General features: G+C 54.8%; 2 protein-coding genes across 4 annotated transcripts; both read right to left on the minus strand.

The window, feature by feature from the left end:
- Window positions 1-402: 402 nt before the first annotated feature.
- KCNJ4 (potassium inwardly rectifying channel subfamily J member 4) lies at window positions 403-19,346 on the minus strand. Of its 3 annotated transcripts, none has more exons than XM_032107385.1 (3): window positions 18,972-19,346; window positions 6,388-6,563; window positions 403-5,187 (listed from the first exon to the last, which is right to left on the minus strand). In XM_032107385.1, the coding sequence occupies exons 2-3, from the start codon at window positions 6,423-6,425 to the stop codon at window positions 3,858-3,860; spliced, it is 1,368 nt and encodes a 455-aa protein (XP_031963276.1). In that variant the 5' UTR covers window positions 6,426-6,563; window positions 18,972-19,346; the 3' UTR covers window positions 403-3,857. The 3 variants fall into 3 exon arrangements, with proteins under 3 accessions (XP_031963276.1, XP_031963278.1, XP_031963277.1); XM_032107387.1 differs by lacking the exon at window positions 18,972-19,346 and adding an exon at window positions 15,658-15,926; XM_032107386.1 differs by lacking the exon at window positions 18,972-19,346 and adding an exon at window positions 7,125-7,319.
- LOC116443300 lies at window positions 8,890-10,935 on the minus strand. Its single transcript, XM_032107388.1, has one exon. It carries the CDS (start codon window positions 10,267-10,269, stop codon window positions 9,004-9,006), a length of 1,266 nt encoding a protein of 421 aa, XP_031963279.1. The 5' UTR covers window positions 10,270-10,935; the 3' UTR covers window positions 8,890-9,003.
- Window positions 19,347-22,916: the final 3,570 nt, after the last annotated feature.

A 22,916-nucleotide genomic window follows, 5' to 3' on the forward strand; every position in this document is an offset into this window, starting at 1 on the left:
TGTGGTTGGGTGTTTATGGGATGCAGTTGTGGTGTAGGATGGATTATGCCCCCACGAGTGGCGTACACATGTAGGCACGTGCAGTGTGTCCTTGGGCACGAGCGCTCAGGGATTCCAGCATGCAGGCAGAAAAGCACCTGTGCAGAGCAATGTCCTGCTGCTGTGTATCAGCAAAGCCTGTGGGCATGTGTGCAGCTTGCAGGAACAGTCACTGGAGTGGCTGCACCATGTTGTTTGAGGGGCTGTGTGTGGCAACAGCAGCACAGCTGCATGAGGAGTGTCTGATAGGCAGAAACTTACTCATCACCTCTGTTTTCCTACACTGGCTGTTCCTCTCCTTCCCTCTGCCCCCTCCCCTCAACCCCTTCTCTCTCCCCTCTCTAATGATCTGAGAGCACTGAAATCTTTCTTGCAATTTTATTTTGAACAGCAGGGGTTTAGCTGGGTATTCTTCAATGCCTCACTGTCTTCTCCACCGTGACATGAAAACGTCCAGCAGGTTCAGACATATGGAAGGGCCTGGAACCAGTATGGCTGAACGATGCTTGTTCCCTCAGATTTATTGCAATCTTGTCCCGTTTTTCTCCCAAAAGCCCCACCAGGTGAAGTGAGGGGTGCCAGTGCTGACCTGTTGTCCCAGCCACTCCAGCTGTGCATGCCCATGGTCCTGGTGCATCATCCTTGTCTGGCATCTCTGCACACTTGCTCCTTGGTGATTGATGAGCCTCCCAAGATCTAACGGGACGCTTCATCCCCACCAAGCACTGCCACCCACCTCCAAAGGATGCTGTACGTCCGTGAGGGGGGTGCCCAGCCACGAGGGTTCCCCCTCTCCTGAAGGCCACCACCCCAGCCTGTGTCCTGAATGCCCATGTCCTCGCACACAAAGTCCTTCTCTCTCGGTCCATTAGTTTGTTTCCATGGCCAGTGGCAGACACACGACTCTGAAAGCTGTATTAAAAGCCAGGTCAATACCAGCCCCCACTTATTCCCTCGGGGGAAAATAAGTAAATAATGAAAGGAGTAACTTCACTTCCTAAACCAGCAAATTCTCGAATTCAGTACTGAGAGAGGCACCCCAGTTCCCAAGTGGGGAGCATTGGAGTTCTGAGGAGAGACAGCTCTGCCTCAGCACTGGCAGAACCAGGAGGGATGGGGGCCACTCAAAATCCAGTGTATCCATTATTTCAGTGAAGGCTCTGAGGCAAACTGCTCTGGCAGATGGACTCTGGAGCCGAGGATCACTACAGGAGCGAGGTAGAGACTGAGGTACTTAATGTCTTCTTTGCCTCAGTTTTTAATAGTGAGACCAGTTGTCCTCAGGGTACCCAGTCCCCTGAGCTGGAAGACAGGGACAGGGAACACAATGAAGCCCCATAATCCAGGAGGGAATGCTCAGAGACCTCCTACACTGCTTAGACACTCCCAAGTCTGTGGGGCTGGATGGGATCCAACTAAGAGCACTGAGAAAACTGGCAGAAGAGCTCATCAAGACACTTTCCATCCTTTCTCAGCAGTCCTGGCTAGCCAGGGAGATCCCAGGTGACTGGAGGTTAGCCAGTGTGACATCCATCTACAAAAATTGTTGGAAGGAGGATCTGGGGAACTACAGCCCTGTCAGCCTGACCTCAGTGCCAGGAAAGGTCATGGAGCAATTCACCTTGCCATCATACAGCACAACCAGGGAATCAGGCCCAGCCAGCATGGGTTTGGGAAAGGCAGGTCCTGCTTGAGCAACCTGATCTCCTTCTGTGGCAAAGTGACCCGCATAGTGGGTGAGGGAAAGGCTCTGGAGGATGTCTACCTGCACTTCCGTAAAGCCTTTGGCACTGTCTCCCAAAGCATTTGTCCTGGAGAAATTGGCTGCCTGGAGAAATTGAATGGGTGCACTGTTTGTTGGGTAGAAAACTGGCTGCATGGCTGGGCCCAGAGAGTGGTGGCAAATGGAGCAAACCCGGGCAGGACAGCTGCCACCCCACAGAACCTACATCCTGGGGTGAGAAATGACCGTGTCTGGGTCTAGACACATCTTGTGAGTCTATTTGTGCTCTTTCTCAAATGCACTTCCATATAACCTCACTTTCTCTTCCTCTTTTCCCCTTCCTTCTCCACCAGCTGCCTGCTATGTCTGCTTCTTCCTCTCAGCCCTGCTATTTCCTTCCTTACCCTTCTGCTTCTTCCTCTCTTCCTTTTGCTTCTTGAACCAATTCCAAATTGATATTGAGATGTTTTTTTCTGCTTTGTAGATCAAGGATTAGGTGGGACATAATTTCTTCCCCACCATAGCACAGCTATTGGGTGCCCAGAGCAGCTTCCTGAGTTTCCTGTTTGTCTTTCTGTCCTCACCTCATCTGCAGTTTTGGAGGGGTGATTCTGCTGCTCCTGAAGGAAGATGCTCATCAGGTTTTCAGCTCTTTTGTGAAATGACAACAAAGAGGTGTTACAGGTCTAGCTTTGGTTGATGTCCTCCCTCATTTTCCCTCCACTTGAATCTAGCAAAAAGAAAGGCTTTGGGGTTTTTAATGGGGTTTTTAAGCCTTCCATCTAGAGCAATGTCTTGCACATCTCTGCCTCTTCACCATGTCTATCTATAACCTTTCCCTGGGCAAAACCCTCACTATCTCCAAAGCAAACAAGATTGCTTGACCCATCCTACTGGTAATTTTAATGCAAATTATTCCCTCCATACATACATTTGTATGACCTTCTCCCTGAGCAAATTCTCTGAGCCTCTTATTGTAGGTTTTTATCAGAGAGGCCCAGAACAAGGGAGCCCTCGCAGTGGAGCTTCCAGGGTCCAATGCCATACAAATAGCAAACAGCTGTGTTAATAACCCTCATCAGTCTCCACAACAGGCTGCAGCCTTGGAGTCTCTCCTTTGCTTCCAAACCTCCCCTTGGGATTTTAGACTTTATTAAAAATAAATAGTTACAAATTCAGTTTTACAGCTGATGGCAGCAGGGAGAAGAATGGAGGAGGCAAAAGGAGCAAATGGAGGGTCTGCTGTCCAGTCAGGTCACCTGTCTGTCATCCCGGCTGTGCTGTGCCAGGGAGCAGTCTGAGTGTGGCAAGCACAAGGCCCTGCCTCCTCCGCCAGGTATCTCAGGAGAGGAGCAGGACATGTTTTTCAAGAGGACTGGGAGAACTGGATCTGAGTCCGTGGAGCTGAGCTGCTTCTGGAGGTGACAGACACCAAAAGCCAAGGAGACTGCAGAGTGGCTTATGCAGAGCGTCCTTGTCTCCTAGCTTGGCGTTTGCAGTGGAAGAATATGGATTTCAGTTCTCCTTCTCTTTTATATACAGAATCATGTGCAACAAGCAACAAACAGGCAAATAAACTCCTCCTTTGAGATCCTTCCCCACTCCCTCCAGGAGTCCCAAACTCTCCCTTCTATCCTCATCTGGTCAGTGCTTAGGTGTCGCTCCTCTCCTAGTGACAGCGATGACCCTTGACAGCCATGGGGCCTACCCAAGGTGAGAGGGGACAGAATGTTTGCTGTTGCCTCAGTAGCAGAAACACTTGCTGTGGGTCCCAATCTGTCCACTGAAGGCAGGGACTCCTGTCACCTCTCCAGAGACAAGAGACCAGGCCTGCTGCTCTCCTGTCTCTGGGCAGGAAAGGGGTTCTAGCCCGAGCTGCATACCCGAGAAGAGTAGCGTATCCTCACTCCTCTCCCAGGCTGTATGACCTCATGAGAAAGGGAGTGTATCAGAGCAGCTCCAGGCTTTGGTGTACTCGGGGGCTGAGAGGCAATCATGGGAGGCATTGTTTGGTGGTGAAGGGGCTTATCCAGTGTATGGGTACGGAACAGAGGAGACTGTGGGCAGTGGGTGCGGAACGGGGAGGCTGGAGGAGTTAGATGGCTGACTCCCTGCGGTATGAGATTGTATCTAGGGGCAGAGTTGCCTGGAGCCGCTCCAGGTCCAGGTGGCTTCCAAAATCCATCATCTGGATGATACCTCCCTCCTCCTTGGTGTTGCCCCCTAACACCACACCCACTTCATCATCATCTTCATCTTCATCTTGACTGACAAGTGCCAGCTCATTCTCGTAGCAGAAGGCACTGGGAGGTGGTGGAGAAGGTAGGATGGTCATCTTGCTTTCTTGCAGCTCCCGGGCTGAGCAGCAAGGTGTGCCAGCCACCTCGTACGTCTTGTGAAAGCGTGAGTAATCCACTTTGTAGTGGTTCTTCTCCTCAAACACAACTGGTTCAAAGCGGTGACCCCAAAGGATTTCACTAGCAAGGTAAGAGCTCCGTGCCTGTGTGGTCATGGCTGTGGCTTCCACCATCCCCTCCAGAATAACCACAATCTCAAAGTTCTCCGTCTCCAGCTCTTCCTTGCCAATCCCATAAAGGGGGCTCTCCTCATCAATCTCATGAACGATAATAATGGGTGAGACCAAAAATATACGATCAAGACCCACATCGTAGCCCACATTTAGGTCCCGCTGGTCCAGGGGGAGGTATTCCCCTTCCTCTGTCATGTAGGGCTTGATGAGCTGAGCTCGGACATGGGCCTCCACGATGTGACTCCTCCTCAGGTTGCCCACCCTCCACATGAGACACAGTTTGCCATCCCGCACGGAGATGACCGCATGATGGCTGAAGAGGAGGGTCTGGGCCCGCTTCTTGGGCCTTGCCATCTTGGCCATGATAGTGCCAATCATGAAGGAGTCAATCACGCAGCCCACGATGGACTGGACTACAACTGCCATGATAGCCAGCGGGCACTCCTCAGTCACGCAGCGGAAGCCATACCCAATGGTTGTCTGCGTCTCCACTGAGAAAAGAAAAGCCCCCAGGAAGCTGTTCACGTGCATGATGCAGGGCTTGAGGAGAGAGGGACCACCTGCCACCGCCGGTGCATTGAGGTCGCCGTGGAAGAAAGCAATGCACCAGAAGAGGAAGCCGAAGAAGAGCCAGGAGACCAGGAAGGCGGCCGAGAAGATCATCAGCATGTATCGCCAGCGCGTGTCCACACAGGTGGTGAAGATGTCGGCCATGTAGCGCTGAGATTTGTTGCTCAGGTTGGCAAAGTAAACGTTGCACTGGCCGTTCTTCTTCACAAAGCGGTTGCGGTGCTTCCGCCGGGGAGCGTGGCCCTTCCCGTTCCGGCTGTGCCCGTTCATGCTGCCCAGCGCAGAGACCTTCTGTCCATCCTCTTCGGTTGACACGATGCTGTACCTGGGAAGAGAAGAAACAGGCGCTTCCATCAGGAATTCATGAAAGATAACAGCAACCACTGAGACAGCAAGGGCAGGAGACGTGGGTGGCTCACAGGGCTACAGTACCACCCTGTGGGATTTCACAACGGCACGATTCAGTGATTCTTGCACCATGGTGCCAACATGACCAAAATGGTGGAGATCAGCCACAACGTTTGCTGAGTGTTGCTGCCAGGAGGTTGCATCTAGCAAAGTCCTGACAGGGCAGCAAAGCAGCAGCAGCTTGTAGCTCTGTGGTACCTTCCAGCCTTTATGGTGAGGGGGGATGCAAGGTTTTGAAACCTGACAGCAGCTGGGACAGCCAGGAAGCCTGGGAGCAAGCACCTGCAGCCTGACCACATTTTGGCCCTCATATAATACAAGGCTGGGAGTATCTATTTTCTCCTCTGCTCTGCTCACTGACTTCATGGTATGTGGTGACAATGTTTATACACATCCTGCACTCAGGACAATTCTGTTGCCACAGCAACATGTGTGTCTTCCAGCATCCTTTATCTAAAGCCAAAGGTGTAATTTGGAAATCAACAGCCAAAGCACTGGCAGTTTCCTTGGCAGAAGCTACACACACACTTTCTGAGAGATCTTTGCCCCTCTGGCTCCCCTCCCTCGCTCTGACACTGCCCCTCGTCATGCTGTGACAGTTGCAGATATTCCTTAGAGATGTGGTGGCAGGAGATGTTCTGACCACCGAGGAAATCAAGAGGGTGCACTGAAGCACAAAGACTGCTCTGCCCTCATGCCTGACAAGCTGCAGCCTCATAGGACCCTGGGAGTTTCTCTCTCCCGCACCATAGTGTTGACATGTCAGCTGGAGCCCTCCATCCACATCTCACAGCAAAGACAGCACTGGTGGCTGGAGCTGTGATTCCTGGGAACATGGGGCTTCTGCAGTGCTGCTGGAATCTGTAATTTCTGGCCCAGCACCATGCAGTGCTTTGCTTCTCCTCCATAGTATTCCTCCAAGCACTACCCCTACAATATGGCATGCTTTGGATTGGAGAAGGAGAGAGGAGTCACCCCTCAGAACAGGAGAGCCGCTGGCAGGTAATTTGAGAAGAATATATCAAAAGGCAGTCTGAAGTTAGGGTCTGAGGGGCCAGATGAGGAGGACCAGGTCACTCCCAGGGCAGCAGCAGGTCTTGAAAGGAGGGTTACTCACCGATTGACTCGGACGCTGCCCATGGCTCGCTCTGTCATCGGATGTCAGGGGGCCGCGGGAGCTGGCGGGGCGTGGGCACTCATGCAGCAGCACTCACGTGGGACTGGGCAGCTCCAGGTTTCACCTCTGGCGAGCTGGGACCAGCGCTGCCATTGCGATCGCTCCTGGGCACGCGCCTGGCAGAGAAGGACGAAGCAAAACCCAGTCAGAGCCTCCCCTGACAGCGCCCATCCCAGTCCAGAGCGGCGGGCACAGGGCTCCCAGCCTTTTGCTCAGGGGGTGTCGGGAGGTCTCCTTGGGGCACTGCAGCCTGGCTCAGGCAGGTGAGGAACTGATGGATGCAGCCTGGGTGCAGGGCCCACAGACCCCGCGCTCCCCAGCACCTCCCGCCTGCAGAGGAGCAGGGCCGGCCGGTCACCGCTCTCCAAGGGCACAGCAGCTGAGCAGCTCACGGGGCCCTCGCCCTGAGCCATTATATTAATATCAGAGCTTACACCAGGACGAGAGCTCAGCCAGGCTAAATACCTCGCACACAAGGGCTAACGAATGCACAGCAGCCCTCAGGGATCCCCGTCAGCCCAGCCTAACCCGGAGGGGATTTTTCTCCAGGGTGTGCAGAACATCCCCCCCGCCCCGTTTCAAATAAAAGAAGGAAAGCAATGGGTAGAGCCCAAAAGAACTGATGGAAAGGAAGGGCTCAGGGGTAGCCAAGGAGAAGCCAGTTAGAGGAAACAAACCTTGCGCCATGCCCTGTGTACAGCATCCAAGGAGAAGCTCAGCAGCAGGGTGCTGGGAGGATGTCCAGCAGATGTCCCAACCCAGTCCTCCCAGAACAGAAGAATGGGAAAGTCAAAGACAAGAGCCAACCTATTTCACCTGCCCAGAGCTGCTGGGAAGTGAAATGCCCTGAGGGGGTAATGACTCACAGATTAGGAAGGGCTTTGTACACCCGTGTTAATCCTTCACTGTGTCCTTTGGATTACAGCAGCCAGTGAGGACTGCGGATGCAGACAGAGCCAGCTAGTTTGCTTCCTCCCAGCCTCACCCATGAACAGCCACTGGTTGCCAGATATGGGGAAAATACAATGATTTTTGGGATCAAATGTAAGGTTTAGAGTTGCTTGCAAGTGGTTGTGCACAGACAGGAGAGAGGAACAGTGAGCGATGTTGTCTAGGATGGAAAAGCTGGTGAGAACCACCCGTGTCTCATCAGCAGTGATGCAGAATGGGGCTGCACGTGGCCAGGGGTGCCCACCAGCTTTCCCCAGTTAGGAGCACAGACTGGAAAGCAGCAAGTAAGGAGCTCCAGACATCATCTCTGATAGGATGAAGACTAACCAGTTACTGAGGCAGCTAAAGCTCTGCAGCAACACAAACATAGTTGCTCAGACCAAGAGTATTATGAGACCAGGAGAAGATAACAAATCTGTTATCCACAACTCACCATATAAAGACAAAAGTGAACAGCTACCCAAAAATCCCCATCAGGAAAAAGCACTTTGACACCGAGCTCTGCCAGCTCCCAGCGCCTCACTGCCCTACAACCTCCAAGTCTTTATGGAGTCAGTTTGGCCAGATACAGGAATTTTTGCTGTGCAGCTGGGTAAACCTATAGCAGACCCTGGGGTTGGTAACCTAAATTAATCAGAAATGTTGATGTGATGAAGAGAGGACACTTCATACCCACAGATGGTCCTGCTGGGATAAAGCTAACTAGAGCGATTACATGGTGAGTTCGGACTGCAGGGTCCCACATGACTTTGGGAGGTGACAAAAGGTGGGCAGTTTATATACACCCCTCTATGCCAGCCCCAGCTGGGAGAGGAAGGGCATCCTCTTCAGCTGGCGTCTTCCTCAGCCAGCCTGGATATGCCAGGCTCATCCTTAGCCAGCACTGACCCCAATACCACAGGGAAGGCGCTGCCAAAGCTCACACATATGAGTAATTCACAAATTCCTAGAAGTTTCTACAACCAACAACTCTCTTTCTCCAGCTGTAGAAACAGATGCACCATTTCTAGAGATTTTGGATTTCTGGCCCAGGCAGCAGCCAGCTCCAAAAGAGAGGAAGGAGGACCTAAGAAGCTTTGTGAAACCTTGTGCAGCAACACCTGGATCTCTGCTCCTCATCTTGCCCTCCTCCCCAAGAAGGGGCAAAGAAAGCAGATGAAATACAAGGGCTTCGTTCAGGCTGGTACAGCCATGGGATAGGATGAGCATGCTGTTAAAGAGTGCTGCATCCTATGGTGCTGTGCTTCCTCCTGGCTCCCACATGGGAGTTCATGTCAGCTGGAGCTGTGGCAGAGCCTCTTGCACAGAGTGCATCACGGCTGGACCGTGCAGCTCAGAGCCTGGGCAGTGTCTGCTGCTGGCTCCACAGTGCCCGAACAGAGTATCAGCAGCTAAAGCCACATCAATTCCTGCAACTGGTGCTTAATCACAAGGAAAGTATTTCCATAGAGGATAAAGGCTACCAGTCTGAGCACACACATTTGAGAAAGGGAAAGTAAATGCTTTTATTTGCAGTAAATGGCTGCAAGTGGGAGACCCATGGCCTTGGACCGTACACGGATTCATAGAACTCACACAAAATTGCACTCACAGATCTTCTTCTGCTTAAAATTTGAGAATTTTTCTGGTAGATTCAAGGACCTCAGCAACAACAGGCAGCATTCCTGAGGCAGGAGCTGCCTGAGGGAGCCATTTTTGCCCATTATGAGCTCGTGGGGGTTTTGCCTGTTGAAGTCTAAGCTGTGCTTCACTGCTTCCAGGCCAGTCTGTTCTCCGGTTTTCATTCTCCAGCTTGGATTTCTCCAGCTGTCCTTGGAGAATAAAGATCTTCTGCTTCAGCCTCTCCATGTTTATTTCAGCATCCAGAACCCGCTGGCTCATTAGCTGAAGATGACACTCACTCTGCTGGGCTAAGGACTGGAGCTCTCGGACTTCCCTCTCTCGTTCAGCCTGGCTGGCCTTCAGCTGATCCTGCAGGCTCGACACCATGCACACCTGTCTCTTCAAGTTGTACTGGAAGGTGTTTAACATTCTCCTGACCATGGCATTGTCCTTCCTGAGCGCAGCATTCTCACCCTCGAGCCTGTCATACTGCTTCCTGAGCACGTCGTATTCCTCCCTGGGCATGACATCCTCCCCCACGAGCACAGCACTGTCGTCCTTGAGCTCTTTGAACACCTGCCTGAGTGCAAAGTTCTCCGACATGAGCACGAGGTTCACATTCCTGAGCATTTCATTCTCTGACCTGAGGAGGATGTTCTCCTGCCTGAGCGACTCGTAGGTCGGCTGCAGGGACGGGGACTCCCTGTCCTCGCTGTCCTCCTCGTGCAGCACGTGGGGCTCCGCTCCCGTGCTGCTCTCTGGGTGTCCCACATAATGGTCACCAGCACAGGCCCGTGTGGCAGTGGCCTCTGTCCCCAGGTGCTGGCCTGAGCTATGCTGGAAAGATTCATGGAAGCCACTTGGTGCTGTGCTGGCCTTTAGGAGAGCAGGCCCCCTCTGATGCCCAGGAAGGTGATAGGTCAGGCTGGGCTCCTCATCTCCAGCCAAACTGTCAGACATTCCCATGTCTTCATAAAATGGTTCCTGAAACTCCTGATCTTCCTCCTCAAACTCCAGTGCAGGCTTGGCCAACCCCACTCGTTTATCTTTCACCATGTAAGAGAGCCTGGGTTCTCCCAGATCCTCTGTCTGATTGTCATCTCTGCTATCATTGCTCTTGGACAAGGGTGAAGGACGCTCAGAGTGGCCGGAGTTCCCTGATTCTTCACTGTCATCATCATCACCACCATCTTCATCATCACCTTCCAAGCCTTGAGATTCTGGATGGACCATCATCATTAGCCCAAAGATGCTAAATGGCTGCGGCATTTTTCAGGATGCTCTGGGCTGCAGCAAGCAGGAGAATCCGAATTGTCCTCCTGGAGTGCAGGCCGTGCGGGCCGTTGACACTGATGAGCAGCGTGCCACCTTCTGCAGCCTCAGCAGGGTTTGGTGTGGCCACCAAAATCCCTCTGTTTAGAACACCAGGATGTTCAGGAGGGAGAGGAGAACCACATACCTCTGCATCTTGTCTCTGGGGACAACTGGAACCACCAACATTCCAAGGTCTGTGATGTCATCGAGTTCCATGTGTGCTGAGCTGTCAGAAGCAGGGGAGAGGGAGGAAGCAATCAACTGCTGTCCTGATTCTGTCTAGGTCTGCATTAATTTTCTTCGTAGCAGCCAGCACAGTGCTGTGTGTTGGATTTAGTACGAGAACAAGGCTGATAACACAGACATGTTGGAGTTGTTGGTGAGTAGTGGATTACTCTAAGCCAAGGACTTCTCTGTTGCCCATGCTCTGTCAGTGAGGAGCTGTGCAAGAATCCAGGAGGGAGCATGGCCAGGACAGCTGGTCCAAACTGGCCAAAGGGATATTCCATGCCATAGAACATCATGCCCAGTATGTTACTGGGGGAGTTAACTGGAAGGGACTGATGACTCTCTGGGGACGCGCTGTTCGTCAGTCAGTGGGTGGTGAGTAATTGGGTTGTGCATCACTTATTTCTCTTTGGTCCTGTTATTCTCTCTCTCTCTGCTCATTATTACTATTACTACTATTATTATTGATAATAATAGTAATATGGTTCCCATATTTATTATTATTATATTTTGTTTCAATTATAAAATTGTTCTTATCTCAACCCACAAAAAGTTTACCTTTTTTTTCAATTTCCCTCCGGCCTGGGGCTGGGGGCAGTGAGAGGGAGAGAGGGGCTGAGTGATACATAAGTTGCCTGCTGGGGTTAAACCACAACAACTGCAAATGTGTTTTTGGCAGCAGGGGGATAAGCTGTCTTCCTGGCTGCAGAGCTGACCCCAGCTTGGGGATGCCGCCAGTGGGCAGAGAGCAGCTCATGAAGCCACCTGAGACCTGCAGTGTAAAGGAGGGACAGGGACCATCCAGCCCGGGTAGCAGCATGGGTCGGAGAGGACAACCCTGTCCCACAGGGTACCGAGACACGTCCACCAGCAAGGTCAAGCCACTGGCATTTTGGTGGGGGCTCACCCTGGACAGGGGCAGGAGACATCACCAGCACTTTGGCCAGAGGCACCACTCCAAGCTGAACGGCCAGTGAAGGGTCCACACTGTGGTGCTGCCAATCTGATTCATCCCCTGCTGCCAGCTGGCACAGGGAAGTGTTAGTAATACCGAGTGCCACAAACTCAGAGCGGCACGAGCCAGGAGACGAACAAAAATAAACACATTTCCCACTTCCACCCCAGCACACCCCCACAGCGCGTGGTGCCGCCATGGGAAGGACAGACAGGCAGGTGAGGAGCCCTGCGCTGGGGACTGCTACCACATTGGGTCACTCATTGTCCCTCCTCAGCAGCTGGTGGCCCAGGGCCACCACTGACATCCCTGATGGCAAAATTGATGCCGCCAGCTTGGCAAGGCCAGGGGCCTTACCAGGAGCCCAAATCCTATGCAAACGTAGTTCAAATGGCTGTGAAAAGGTCCCATTGCAACTTGGAAACCTGGAACACAAATGGAATGAAAGGGGAAGGCTCAGAGGTGTCTCCAGCAGAAGGGGATTATATTCATATCCTGAACGGGCAGCTGCCTGTCACATGGACAAGGGGGAGGAAAGCCTGGCTGAGGACAGAGACACGAATCCAGAGCATGCCTGAGGACATTTCTTGGAGCTTGTTCTGCCTCCTGGGACCCACATGTGGAGGAGGAAGCTGCAGGGTCAGTGGCAACTCCTATGGAGTGGGATGAAACCAAGCTGGTGGGTGCAGCAAGGAGAGATGCTAGGCAGGAGGCGGCATGCATCCCTTTCCATCCCTCTGCTGCCTGCGCCAGGTATACATGAACACCCATGTATTTCACGGCCTGCAGAAGCCCCCAGCACTCTGGGAAGCTGCTGCAGCACGGACATCACAGCCACTGCCTTGCAGCATTGAAACTGTCAGCCAGGTGGGTCTCCAGGGGCCAGCAGCTGCCTCCAGCCCCAAAGCAGGCGCTACCCTTCCCTGTTTCCCAACCACTTTCCCCCTCCTGTGTCTTAGATTGAGCGATGCCAGGACACCACCACGGTGCTGCAGTCATCTCCTCCTTCCCGTGTGACACCGTGCTCCAGCAGCACAAGCCATCACACCAGCCCACACTGCCACCCCGGTTCTGCTCTGGCCCTGAGCAGACACGTGGGGCTGCACTGCTGCTGTGCCTTTCCAAGGGATCTGCAGGCTAATAAGGTCAAGGCGCTTGGTGCCGGGGCAACGCCTCCATCGCTGCATCCCTGTACACAGCGCAGCACCTCGCACGTCCTGGTCTTTCTCCAGCCCCTGCCAGTGTAGATCATATATTGTCAATCCTTCCTTAAATTTGCAATGGAAGAGTCTCATGAAACAGAACAGAAAAGTCCACGCTAAAGCACTCCCCCACTTCTCTTTTTATAACAACCGTATCTGGTGCTCTGGGACATACACTGTGAGCGACAACGATGGAAAAATCCCAGGGTATTTTTACACTCCTAGTCTTTGCTTTATCTGGAGTTGTCTGGCAAATGCTTCCCTCCTGTCTGTGGTCAATACCGCAGCCGCTGGTTGCGCTCCGCTTTGCGCCTTTGTCCCTGTTACCGGCTCTGTAGCACCGGCTGGCTTGGGATCAGCATCCACAGACCCATCCTGCCAGCTCGGGCACGCTGACAACACGGCAGACGAACTTCTCGCCTCTTGGGGAGTCAGGGCGGAAACACCCACAGCTGAGAAGGGACCTCTTTGCCTTTTTGCAGAGCCTTGCAGACCCACAGCATTCTGTGTGTCCTCGCCATCCTCTTTGTAACTCCATCTCCTCTGCTATTGCTCATGAATATTCCCAGGGTTCGTGCCAGGGCTCACAGGGCAGCTTGGTGCCATGGGGGGCTGTCCTGCCACACGAGTCAGCGGCCGAGCTCTCGCTCCTCTGTGCCGGCAGGGCAGGGTGCCAGGCGCTGTACGAGCACACGCGAAGGCACAGTCACCGTGCAGGAGAGTTTTACCATATTAAAAAGGCAAGTGACATATGGAAGGTGAGGGGAGGAAGCTGTAATCAACTCTATACCATTTTTATATACACACTTCTGCCTTTTCGTTCAATAATTATAAATAGATTAAGTGCCAAGAGTCCCCATCTGCCCCTCAAGGCATGATCTGCTGACCAGTTTCCCTCTCCAAAAGAGGATTTTATTCATGTGCCCCTGCCCGGTTTATATTTTGGAGTCGAGTGAGAAGGGGGGATATTTTTTCCCCCTGTGAAGCTCTGGAGCCTGAGGATGGGTAATATGAAAACAAAACAAAATGATTTGAAGTTAAACCATCTCAGTGTGTGACTCAGAGCTATTCATAGCTCCCTGAAGCCAGCTGCAGCAACGGAGCCAGAAGGATTCTGCCCGTATTATTATTCCAATTACCATCTGAATTAAAAGTTTGAGCAGTGATCAGCCCACATGCTGATGGGAGGGGGAGAGAAGAAAGCGAAGAGAGAAGGAGAGAAAGAGTGAGAGGGAGAAAAAAACACATAAAAATGGGAACCACACAAAGGTCCCCAGGATGACAAAGTCGGGAAGAGGCACAGAAAGGTGACAGCATCACCTCCTGCCTGCTCCCACACCACCCCAGCGATCCCTGCTGCTGCTGCACTGTCCAGACAATGGCGCTGCAAGAACAGCTTCCTGCTCCCCAGCATCTTGGACTAGAGGGGGGATACCCCGCAGTGGGGCTGGTGGGATTGGCGCTGGCATTCACCCACTCTTCTCTGGCCAAAATGGGTCTGGGGGTACAAGACAGAGGGGCTGGGGGTTGACTGAGCAGGATTGGAAGGAGAGGATGGTGCTGGAGTGGCAGCTGGGGAGAAGTCCCTGCTTTTTCTTGCTGAGCGAGGTAGGTGGGTGTTATTCTTTGTAGCTGGCATCAGAGGAAAAATTAAATGCTCAGAAGGCCCCTGGCCTTCCCTGGGTGGCGTTCTTGGCCAAAAAGGAATGGAGATTTTGTAGTAGCCAGGGTGCAGACCGCATCCCACCTGCTCCTGAGGAAACACAGGGGCTGACATACGCCCAGCACCCTGCCTGCCAAAGCCACAGACTGGACCCTGGAGGGTTGATGCAAAACCTGCAAGAGCTGAAAAACTGAAGGCTCTGGGCTGTCCCTGAGGTCCTCATAACCCAGGCAGATGCATTATGCTCAGGTCAGCTCCTCCAGCTTCCCAGCACAACTGCACAGTGCAAAGGGCATCTTCCCTAATCCCCTCCTCCTTGGAATTCCCTTCACTGGGCGTCCTGCCCTGTGGGAGCCCTGATGTAAGGCCATTCCCAGCAGCATCCATGTGCTTCAGCATCTTTTCAGCACAAAGTGCCTGGCCATGCGGGGTGTCTTGATGGCTTTTGGCTACTCAGGGGACAAGGATAATTATCGGTGTGCAGGAAAGGGGGGCAAGGGTGGCTCACGTCATCTGCCTGCCTGCTGCAGTTGTGCTCTTGACAGGGCAGGGATGGACTGCCAGTGACTCTGCCAAGCGCCCAGCAAGGCAGGTGCCTGCAAATAGTTTATGAATGATGATAACAACAGTGACAGCAGCAAGGGCGAGCAATAACCAGGGCAAAGCCTGCTCTGCGGCAAGCCCCCGATCGAGAGAGGCTGCAGCCGCTGCTCCGCACCCAGCTGCCGCACGACAGCTGAGTTCCCAGCCTGGCCTGGCTGCTGAGCACTAACCCATCAGTGACAGGGAAAAAAACCTCCCTTCACCCCCCTTGTCACTATGCTAACAAGGAGCTGAGCAGAGTCACGAGCCTCCTGAAAGGGCCCCAGCTTCTCCCCTTTCAGCCATGCCTGCTAGGCACCAGAAACAGAGCAGAGGGAGCATCCCAGGTAAGCTGCAAAACCGCATTCCCGCGGATCAAGTATTCCACTACAGGTTTGCTGACTTGTATTGCTGCAGCTTGATCCGTCAGGTTTAACCAACACATCTGGAAAGTGTCAAGACTAAGTGCTTCCCAACTCACGTACGAAGGACCTTTTCCTCCTCCTTCCCCTACCCCCCAGCTCTCTGACAGGGTGGGGCTGCCATCGCGGGCAGGACGGGGCTGGGGGAGAGCAGTGAGAAGCGGGACACGGCGGCTGCATCTGCACACTGCCAGGACTGCGATATCCCCCCCGCCATCACTACGGGTTGCTGTCATACCCCTGCTCCTCCGGGCTGCGACAGTCGCTCCCGCTGGCATCCTGCCTGCTCACCTGCCTGTCGCCTGCTGGCACTCGGTGCTGCCCGCAACTTCTGCCCGCTCACCTCCACCCAGGCACGAGGCTCTTTCTTGCTGGTGGGAACAACGGGAACAGGAGAGGAGAGGACTTCTGGGGCCGCTGTGTCTGGTCCCGTGGCAGGCACCGCCTCTTCGTAATGCCATCGAGCTTTTCAGAGGGATGAAGCGCCTGTCTGCCCAGCCTCTGGGATCCCCAGTGCCCTTCAGCCCCGCACTCACCGCGCTGCTGGCGGGGCCGATCTATACAGCTCTCCCGGGGCTTTACCCTCCTCTACACCAGAGTCACTTTCGACATCCACTTGCTCTAAGACTCCTTTCAGCTGGTCAGTCTGCGCGGGTGCTTAAGCAGGCTGCCAGCAGAAAGGGAGCGGGCGAGAGGAGAGGGGAGAGCGAAGCTGAAGGCAGGGGAAAGGAGAACAGGCAGCAGAGAGGCAGCTGGGACAAGGCCAGCAGCTCATTGTACCAATGCTGGTGCCGCTTGCCAGGGAGGGAAGGAGGTGAGGAAAGGTGTCAGGGTCGTTTCTCTGAGCCTTTTGCAGGGGACAGAATGGGGAATGCTGCTTCCCTCATTATCGAACAGCACCAGGCTCCCTCTGAAGTGTTTCAGGAGAAATGTTGCCATAGAAATAAAACAGCCGTCCAGATTGTGAGGGGCAGACCCACTGCCATGGTGGCAGGAGCGTGGGCAGAGCGGCGGCAGGAGCCCCTGGCTGGCAGCGAGGGGGGGTGCTGGGCTGGAGGGTATCTTGTTCTCCATCCTCCACTCTCTAATTTCCAGTGAGAGCAGCAGTGGTGTTGCTGTGCCAGCATGGCTGGTGCCGAGAGACGGTGGGCATCTCCTGCCCAGGTAAATCAGTGGGTTATTGCCAAAACTGTCCCTGAAGCAAGCTGCCTACTGCCAGGATCCCAGGAGGACAGGCATGGAGGTGCATGGGTCTCTGGGGCCACTTGGGACAGGGTCACACTGCAGCCGGCTCCCATCCCTCAGCCGCCTATGCCACGGCACCGCCTTCACTGCTGGAGAACGAACCTGAGAGGTCTGAGGGTGAGAACCAGCTCAAAAGCAGCCCTTGCCTGTCCCAAGCTCCCCACTGCCAGACAGTCAGCATCTCTCCCAAGAAGGGGCTTCGATCCCAACCATCTCCATTAAAACCACGTTGCCTGGCGAGGAAAACCGGTGCCGGTGCCTCTGGGGGTTCCCTACGAGGCCTCTCCTTGCCCTGGTAAGGGGCACAGGAGCAGTGACGTCAAGGAGCAGGAATTCAGCCTGACTCAGTTTCGCAGCGCTGCGAGGCAAGCGCAGACGGCTTCGTTCAGCCCGTGCCATTCACAGAAAAACGAGCGCCAGCGGGAGGCTGGGAGCCGCGTGGATGAGTAAGGGATCGATTGCTAAGACGCCAGCATCCATCTATTGATTCCTGGCCGCACAGCCGGGTTAAGCCAGCCCAGCGCAATAACGAGGCAGGAGAGGGGGACTTGCTGAGGGCAGAGGGCCATTAACTGCTCTGCTCTGCGTCCGCACTGATGTCAGTGCCCTCCTCCCCCTTGCCGGCACCCTCCTGTCACTGACACCACCCCAGGGATGCAGCTGCTTCCCGGGCGTGGCCGATGGCTGAGCTTGGGGTGGCCGAGAGGATGGAGGGGCCAGTGGGGACCGGTCCTGCCAGGTAACTCCATCCCTCCCCAGACACTTCCTCGCTTTCCGGTTTTCCTTGCAAACCATGGCAGGAGGCTGCAAGGGATGAGGACCACTGCCAGCCCCCTGCCAGCACCACGCGTCGGGGCACTTGATCTCAGCACCCAAACAGGGAAAGATGGAAGAAGAAGAAGGTGGAGGAGAGGGAACCCACTTCCCTGCAGATCAGCCCTCTACAGCTTATCCCCTCTGTGGCCATCCTCACCATCTGTCCTTTTCCCTACCACCCCCTGTCCCCACCAGATTCATGCTTCCCTCCTAAGGTACATATTTCCCCTGTACTTATTATTATTTTCAGTGACTGCAAACAGGAGAGGCCACACACTGCTGGGGTGTTTCCAGCTTCTGTGGGTGCCATTCCTGGTGGTGAATGGAGAAGGGACATATTCCCATGTCTGTCAAGATGTACTCCCCATGCACCTGCCTGATCCCTCCCAGGCTCTGGGTAACCCCAAGCCCTGGGCTCATCTCCACACCTCCCACCTCCTGAGGATGCCTCCTCCCGAGAAGCCAAGGAGGGCAGAGAGCAGGGGTTGAGGGCAGCCTTGGAGCTACATCACCTCTGCCACGCATTCCCGTGTGCGCTGTCACCGTCTGCCCTTCAGAGCACACCCGCCAAGGGGAGCAAGGGGAGAAGAGAGAGGCCCCAGAGCTGCTGTTTGCTTTGCCATGAATGGAATTAGGGCTGAGCAGCGGGAATAGGAAACTCCAGGCTCTTGCCAGAAGGATTTGGTTGACTCCAGGCAATTTGCCCAGGAGGGAGGGCCTTGGGGGCTGAAGGGCCAGGGATGTCCAAGGTGATGCGCCAGCACCATGCAAACCTGCCTGCCCACTCCTGCCCTGGCGGGGAAGCCGACCTTGCCAACAGGGAGTAAAGGCAGACTTTCTCTAGTACTTTGCTCATGGCTTCCTCCTGAGCTCCTTCACCCAAACCCACTATCCAGAAGACCCTTTGCACTGTGCCTATCTGGGGGTGTTGGACCACCAGCAGCAGGATCAGCCATGCTGGGACTAGGAGAGGTGGAAGGCAAGGGAGAGGGGGGCAGGTCTGAAGCCCAAAATCTCCACAGACAGCAGGAGAACGAACACGTCCCCTTCAGCCCCATTTGCACCCAAGAGCTTGGAGAGCAGGTCTCCGGCTGCCTTCTTCCCTGTGAACTGGCCGGGACCAGCACAGAGAAGAACCTACAGAGCAGGAGAAACAAAAGGTGAGCAAGACCCAGCCCAGGGCGAAGAAGACTCTAAGAAAACATGGGGAACTGAAAAAATGAAGAAGTTACCTGCAAAGCGACCGAAGTCAGGGTGGCAAGGGGGCGGGGAGGGAAGTTGGGGAGGTTTAGAGGCAGGAGCCCACCCCTGCCCCTCGGCCCGCGGCCGCCCCGGTAGCTGTACGTGCATACGCCATGCACACAGGCAACTTTATTATTCACTGGCACGCTCACACGAAGCCACGCATCTCTCCCTAAGTTATATTTATAGCTGTTCCTCGGAGCGAACGCAAATGAAACAATACATTATTTTCCTAAGGGAGAAAAACCCTTCCCGCTCTCATGCCGGTGAGGAGAGCAGAGCTCCCGGGTACCGCCTCTTACCCGGGTCCTGCCGAGGGCTGCCGCCTGCTCCAGCCGTGCCGAGCCAGCGTCAGAGGAAGGGGGAAGCGGCCGGTTTCTCCATCTCACCATGAAATGCCTCAGCCGGACCGGAGGAATCAGGGAAGTCTCTCTGCAGTCCTCGCTCGCCTCCAGCCTAGGTTTATTTTTTTCCCCTCCCGAAGAGCTACTTCTCCGCTGCGACCTGCTCCTCTCCTAACTCTGCCCTGCCCACGCCAGCGCTCTCCTTCTGCCTCTGCCTCTCAGAATTTTTTGCTCCCAGGAGCGTCCATCCCACGGAGTGCTGATGTGCCTTCGTGGCTCAGCGACGGGTTCAGGTCTCCCCCTCCTGCCTGGCTCCCTCCTTCTCTGGCATTATTTGCCCGTGCCCCTTGCTGCCCCCCTGCTCTAGTCCCCAGACCCCCCTCTCCCTGACACTCTTCCTCCCTTTGCGCTCCGCTCCCTTTCCCTGGCTGCCTCTCCCCCTCGCTGATTGCTATGCAGTCTGTAGCTGAGAAGTCAGTAACTCTGTGGTAGGATCCAACAGCTTTCCGCTACTTTAGCCCATCCTCGCATGTGAGCTCAGAGCTGCGGAGCCGCCATGGGGGAGACGAGAGCAACCATCGGCAGCGGGAAAGGGACGGTGGGGCCGCCAGGTGCCCCCAAGGAGGTGAATCCTCCTCCTGGGCTGCTGCACAGAGATGAAATGACTACCGTCAGAGCGTTTTTTCCCACCTGGATTTGGGGTGCCGGGCTGACACCTCGCCCTGTGGAAGGACCAGGCTCTCCCAGCTGATGCAGAGTGTTTGCTGTGGGGCATTGCCTCCCCACTCTACAGAGCTGGTGATTTCCTGCCGGGATGGGCAATGCTGGGACAGGAGCATGGACACGGAGGGGCCAGACCCCAGGGCTCCAGGGTAGTGCACAGCCACCCTGCCAGGAAACCTGTCCAGGAAACCTGTCCAGGAAACCTCTTTCTGGGTCTCCATGGCCAGCAGCATCTCAGAGGCTTGAAAAAGGTCACTTCTTGGTGACAAGGAGAGAAGGTGGGGGACTCTGCTGCAGCAAAGCCAGAGGCTGAAGAGACCCCTGACCACACAGGCAGTGGCTGTAGGCACAGGGTCCTGGGGACAGCCCTGCTCCAGGACAGCGTTGTTTGAGGACATGGCTTCTGTCTTGGTGTCTCACCTGCTGTCCCCAGTGTTAAGGCCTGTGCTAAAAAGCCAAAAAAGACCAAAAACCCATTTTTTGAGTCTCCTCTGGCCCCCAATCCTGCAACGACCATGACCCTCCCTCCCAAAATCATCCCAAGATGTGGCACATGGGATGACCCCTGCACAACACGCTGTGGAGCCTGCTGTCCCCTGCCAGCACCAGTGAGTGCTGCCATGGCGAGCACAGCCCGCTCCCACCTGGCAAAGCCACTGCCAGGGAAGCAGAGGGTGGGTTTAGTAACTCCATGCAGATGAGCAGCTGCAAAGCAGGAATGCATCAGCCCCCTGAATGGGTCAGTTCACCCCAGTGCACCCATGGCCGCTCCCTGCTGCTCCTGGGGAGCTGCTGTGCCTGGATGGAGCAGGGTCAGCCTGTCCATCCCCTCTGCAGCCATCCCTGTGAGGACCTCGTTCAGATTCAGAAGGGTACTTACTTTCCCAAAAGCTCTGTCTCTAGGGCCTGTGGGGCTGCTTCCCAAGAGCTACTGACCAGGATCTGCACAGCTGTCCTTTGGCAAAGCATACCATCCCTCTGGCACCATGACAGGCCTTTCCTCGTCATGTGGTGAAGGGACGAATATGGGGCTGAGACATCTTGGTCTTTCCCAGAGTGGGCAAAGCTGCCAAGTGCAGCCCCGCGGCCGCCTCAGCTTCAGGTCAGGTTTCCCCCTCTCTGCCTTTTGCTCCTCATCGCTGGCTACACCGAGACCTCACCACGTTTCCCTCTGCCATTGCAGCAGGAGGATGGATGGCTGTACCTTGTGCACAGTGTGGCAGCCCAGCACTGCCAAGAGGCAGCTGGCACTTCCAGAGCCAATGAGAGGGACATGGGGATGTGGCATTGAAGATGCCACCAGCCTCTCGCTGTCCTTGTGCCCCCCAAGTGCCACGCCCTGACCGCCCCATGGCCGCCGGCCCCAGCAGCGGGGTGGCTCACACTCGCCGCCCCCGCCCGTCTCCACCAGCACTGTCTTTAATAAGAAGTGTGGAATATTTTAGCACCTATGGAAAAGCCACCACAGACGGTGGTGGCAGCCGTTGCCAGGGAGACGCTCCCAAAAATAGCCCCACTCCGCCAACCTTTCCCAATGCTGCTGTGGGGATTGAGGGAGGCAGAGGGATAGAGGGATGGAGGGATGGTAGGGTGGAGGGAGAGATGGATAAAGGGATGGATGAAAGGAGGGAAAGAGAGATGGAGAGATGGACAGAGGAATCTTTGGAGGGGTGAATGGAGAGGTGAATGGAGAGAGGAGGAGGGAGGGGTGGTTGAAAAGATGGAGGGAGGAATGGATGGAGAGAAGGAGAGAGAGAGAGGGATGGCTGGAGATGGCTGGAGATGGGTGCAGCAGAAAGCAAGAGCTCCTGGGAAGGTGGGCAAGTGCTGCCTGCCCCTTCTTCTGCCTGGGCATGAAGAGAAGTTCTACCTTCATGCCAGCAGCCCCTGCTTGGACACCTGTGGTCCTGCATTCCTGAGACACCAGCTAAGCCAGCAAAAACCCTCAAGCCCTTTCTGCCCTGAGCAGGTTTGATTTTGAGTGTTTAAACCAGAGAACAATGTTCTGGACTCCTTAGCACCTGCCAGGCTCCCTCTGCCATCCTCCTCCAACCATCCCATCTCTGTCCCCAGTGTTCCAGAACTGCCCAGCCAAACTGACCTGGTCATGGGTGCAGTGATGGTGACACACAGAGGTGGCCCATGGTGCTCAACCCCACCATGTTCCCCAGCCTCTCTGGGAATGCAGAATCATTTTCCTCTCTCGGACAAATCCCTGAGGCTGCCCACTCTCCCAGGAGGTCTGGGTGCAGCCTGAGCTACCTCCTGCAGCAGAAATGGAGGGGGACACCTGGAGCACCACCGGGGGCAAAAGCACAGAAGCCTTCCTGATAGAAGGAAACCAATGTTTTAGTGATAAGGAAACCCCCTTTTGTCCCTCTTCTCATCCCATAGTCATCACCTCACAGGACAGGTGGAGGTGGAGCAGGGCCCTGGATGAAGCTGCTGCTGCCTGTCCCAGGGGCTCTGCAGGAGGAGCCTTCCCAACCAACAGAGGCAGAGAGGGAAACCCCAAAAATAGAACTAAAGGAGGGGGATAAGGGGGGGGGGGGCGAAAAATAATCCCAGCAAACCCAAAATCTCATTTTTAATATCAAATCCCAGCTCACTTGCCTCCTTGTCACCCTGGCGACATTCCTTGTGGTCACCATGGAAACGGGAGGCATGGAGAGAGCATCACCATGCGGGGTGGTGGCAGCACCCGGCATTATTTTGGGAGGCAGGGAGACACCCGGCGCAAGGCGCTTTGCATTGTGGCAGGGCGGGAGGAGGGAAGGTTTATTTTTACTTGGTCCCACTCCATGTGCCAATTTTTTCTCCTCTAAGAGCCTGGGTGTCCCTTGCCCTGCTGCAGCTTTCCTGTGGCCTTCATGTGCCACACAGGGATGTCCCACAGGGACACCCCAGCCCTACCACCCTGTTCCAGCTGGGTGAGCTTGATTGGGCTGCTCCCATGAAGTCCTTCTAATGGTCACCTCAGCCGGTGGTTCCTGGTGCCACAGTGGGAGATAATGCTGGGACTTGGAGCCCAACAGTTCTTCTTGGGAGGGTGCAAGATGAAGAGACTAAACCTTTGCCACCCACACCAGTTTTACCCCTCTGCAGGGTGCTTCTTTCCCTGGGTGGGACAAGAAGCTGCAAAGAGGAGTGCAGGGACAAGAGAAAGACGAGGGCTCTCAG

Source organism: Corvus moneduloides, chromosome 4 (genome assembly GCF_009650955.1).
Source record: "Corvus moneduloides isolate bCorMon1 chromosome 4, bCorMon1.pri, whole genome shotgun sequence".
NCBI lineage: Eukaryota > Metazoa > Chordata > Aves > Passeriformes > Corvidae > Corvus > Corvus moneduloides.

Coding starts and splice junctions, on each gene's coding strand:
- KCNJ4 (XM_032107385.1), bottom strand. CDS start 6,425: ATGACAGAGCGAGCCATGGGCAGCGTCCGAGTCAATCG. Junction 5,188..6,387: donor GGCAGCGTCCGAGTCAATCG/GTGAGTAACCCT, acceptor TTCTCTTCCCAG/GTACAGCATCGTGTCAACCG.
- LOC116443300 (XM_032107388.1), bottom strand. CDS start 10,269: ATGCCGCAGCCATTTAGCATCTTTGGGCTAATGATGATGGTCCATCCA.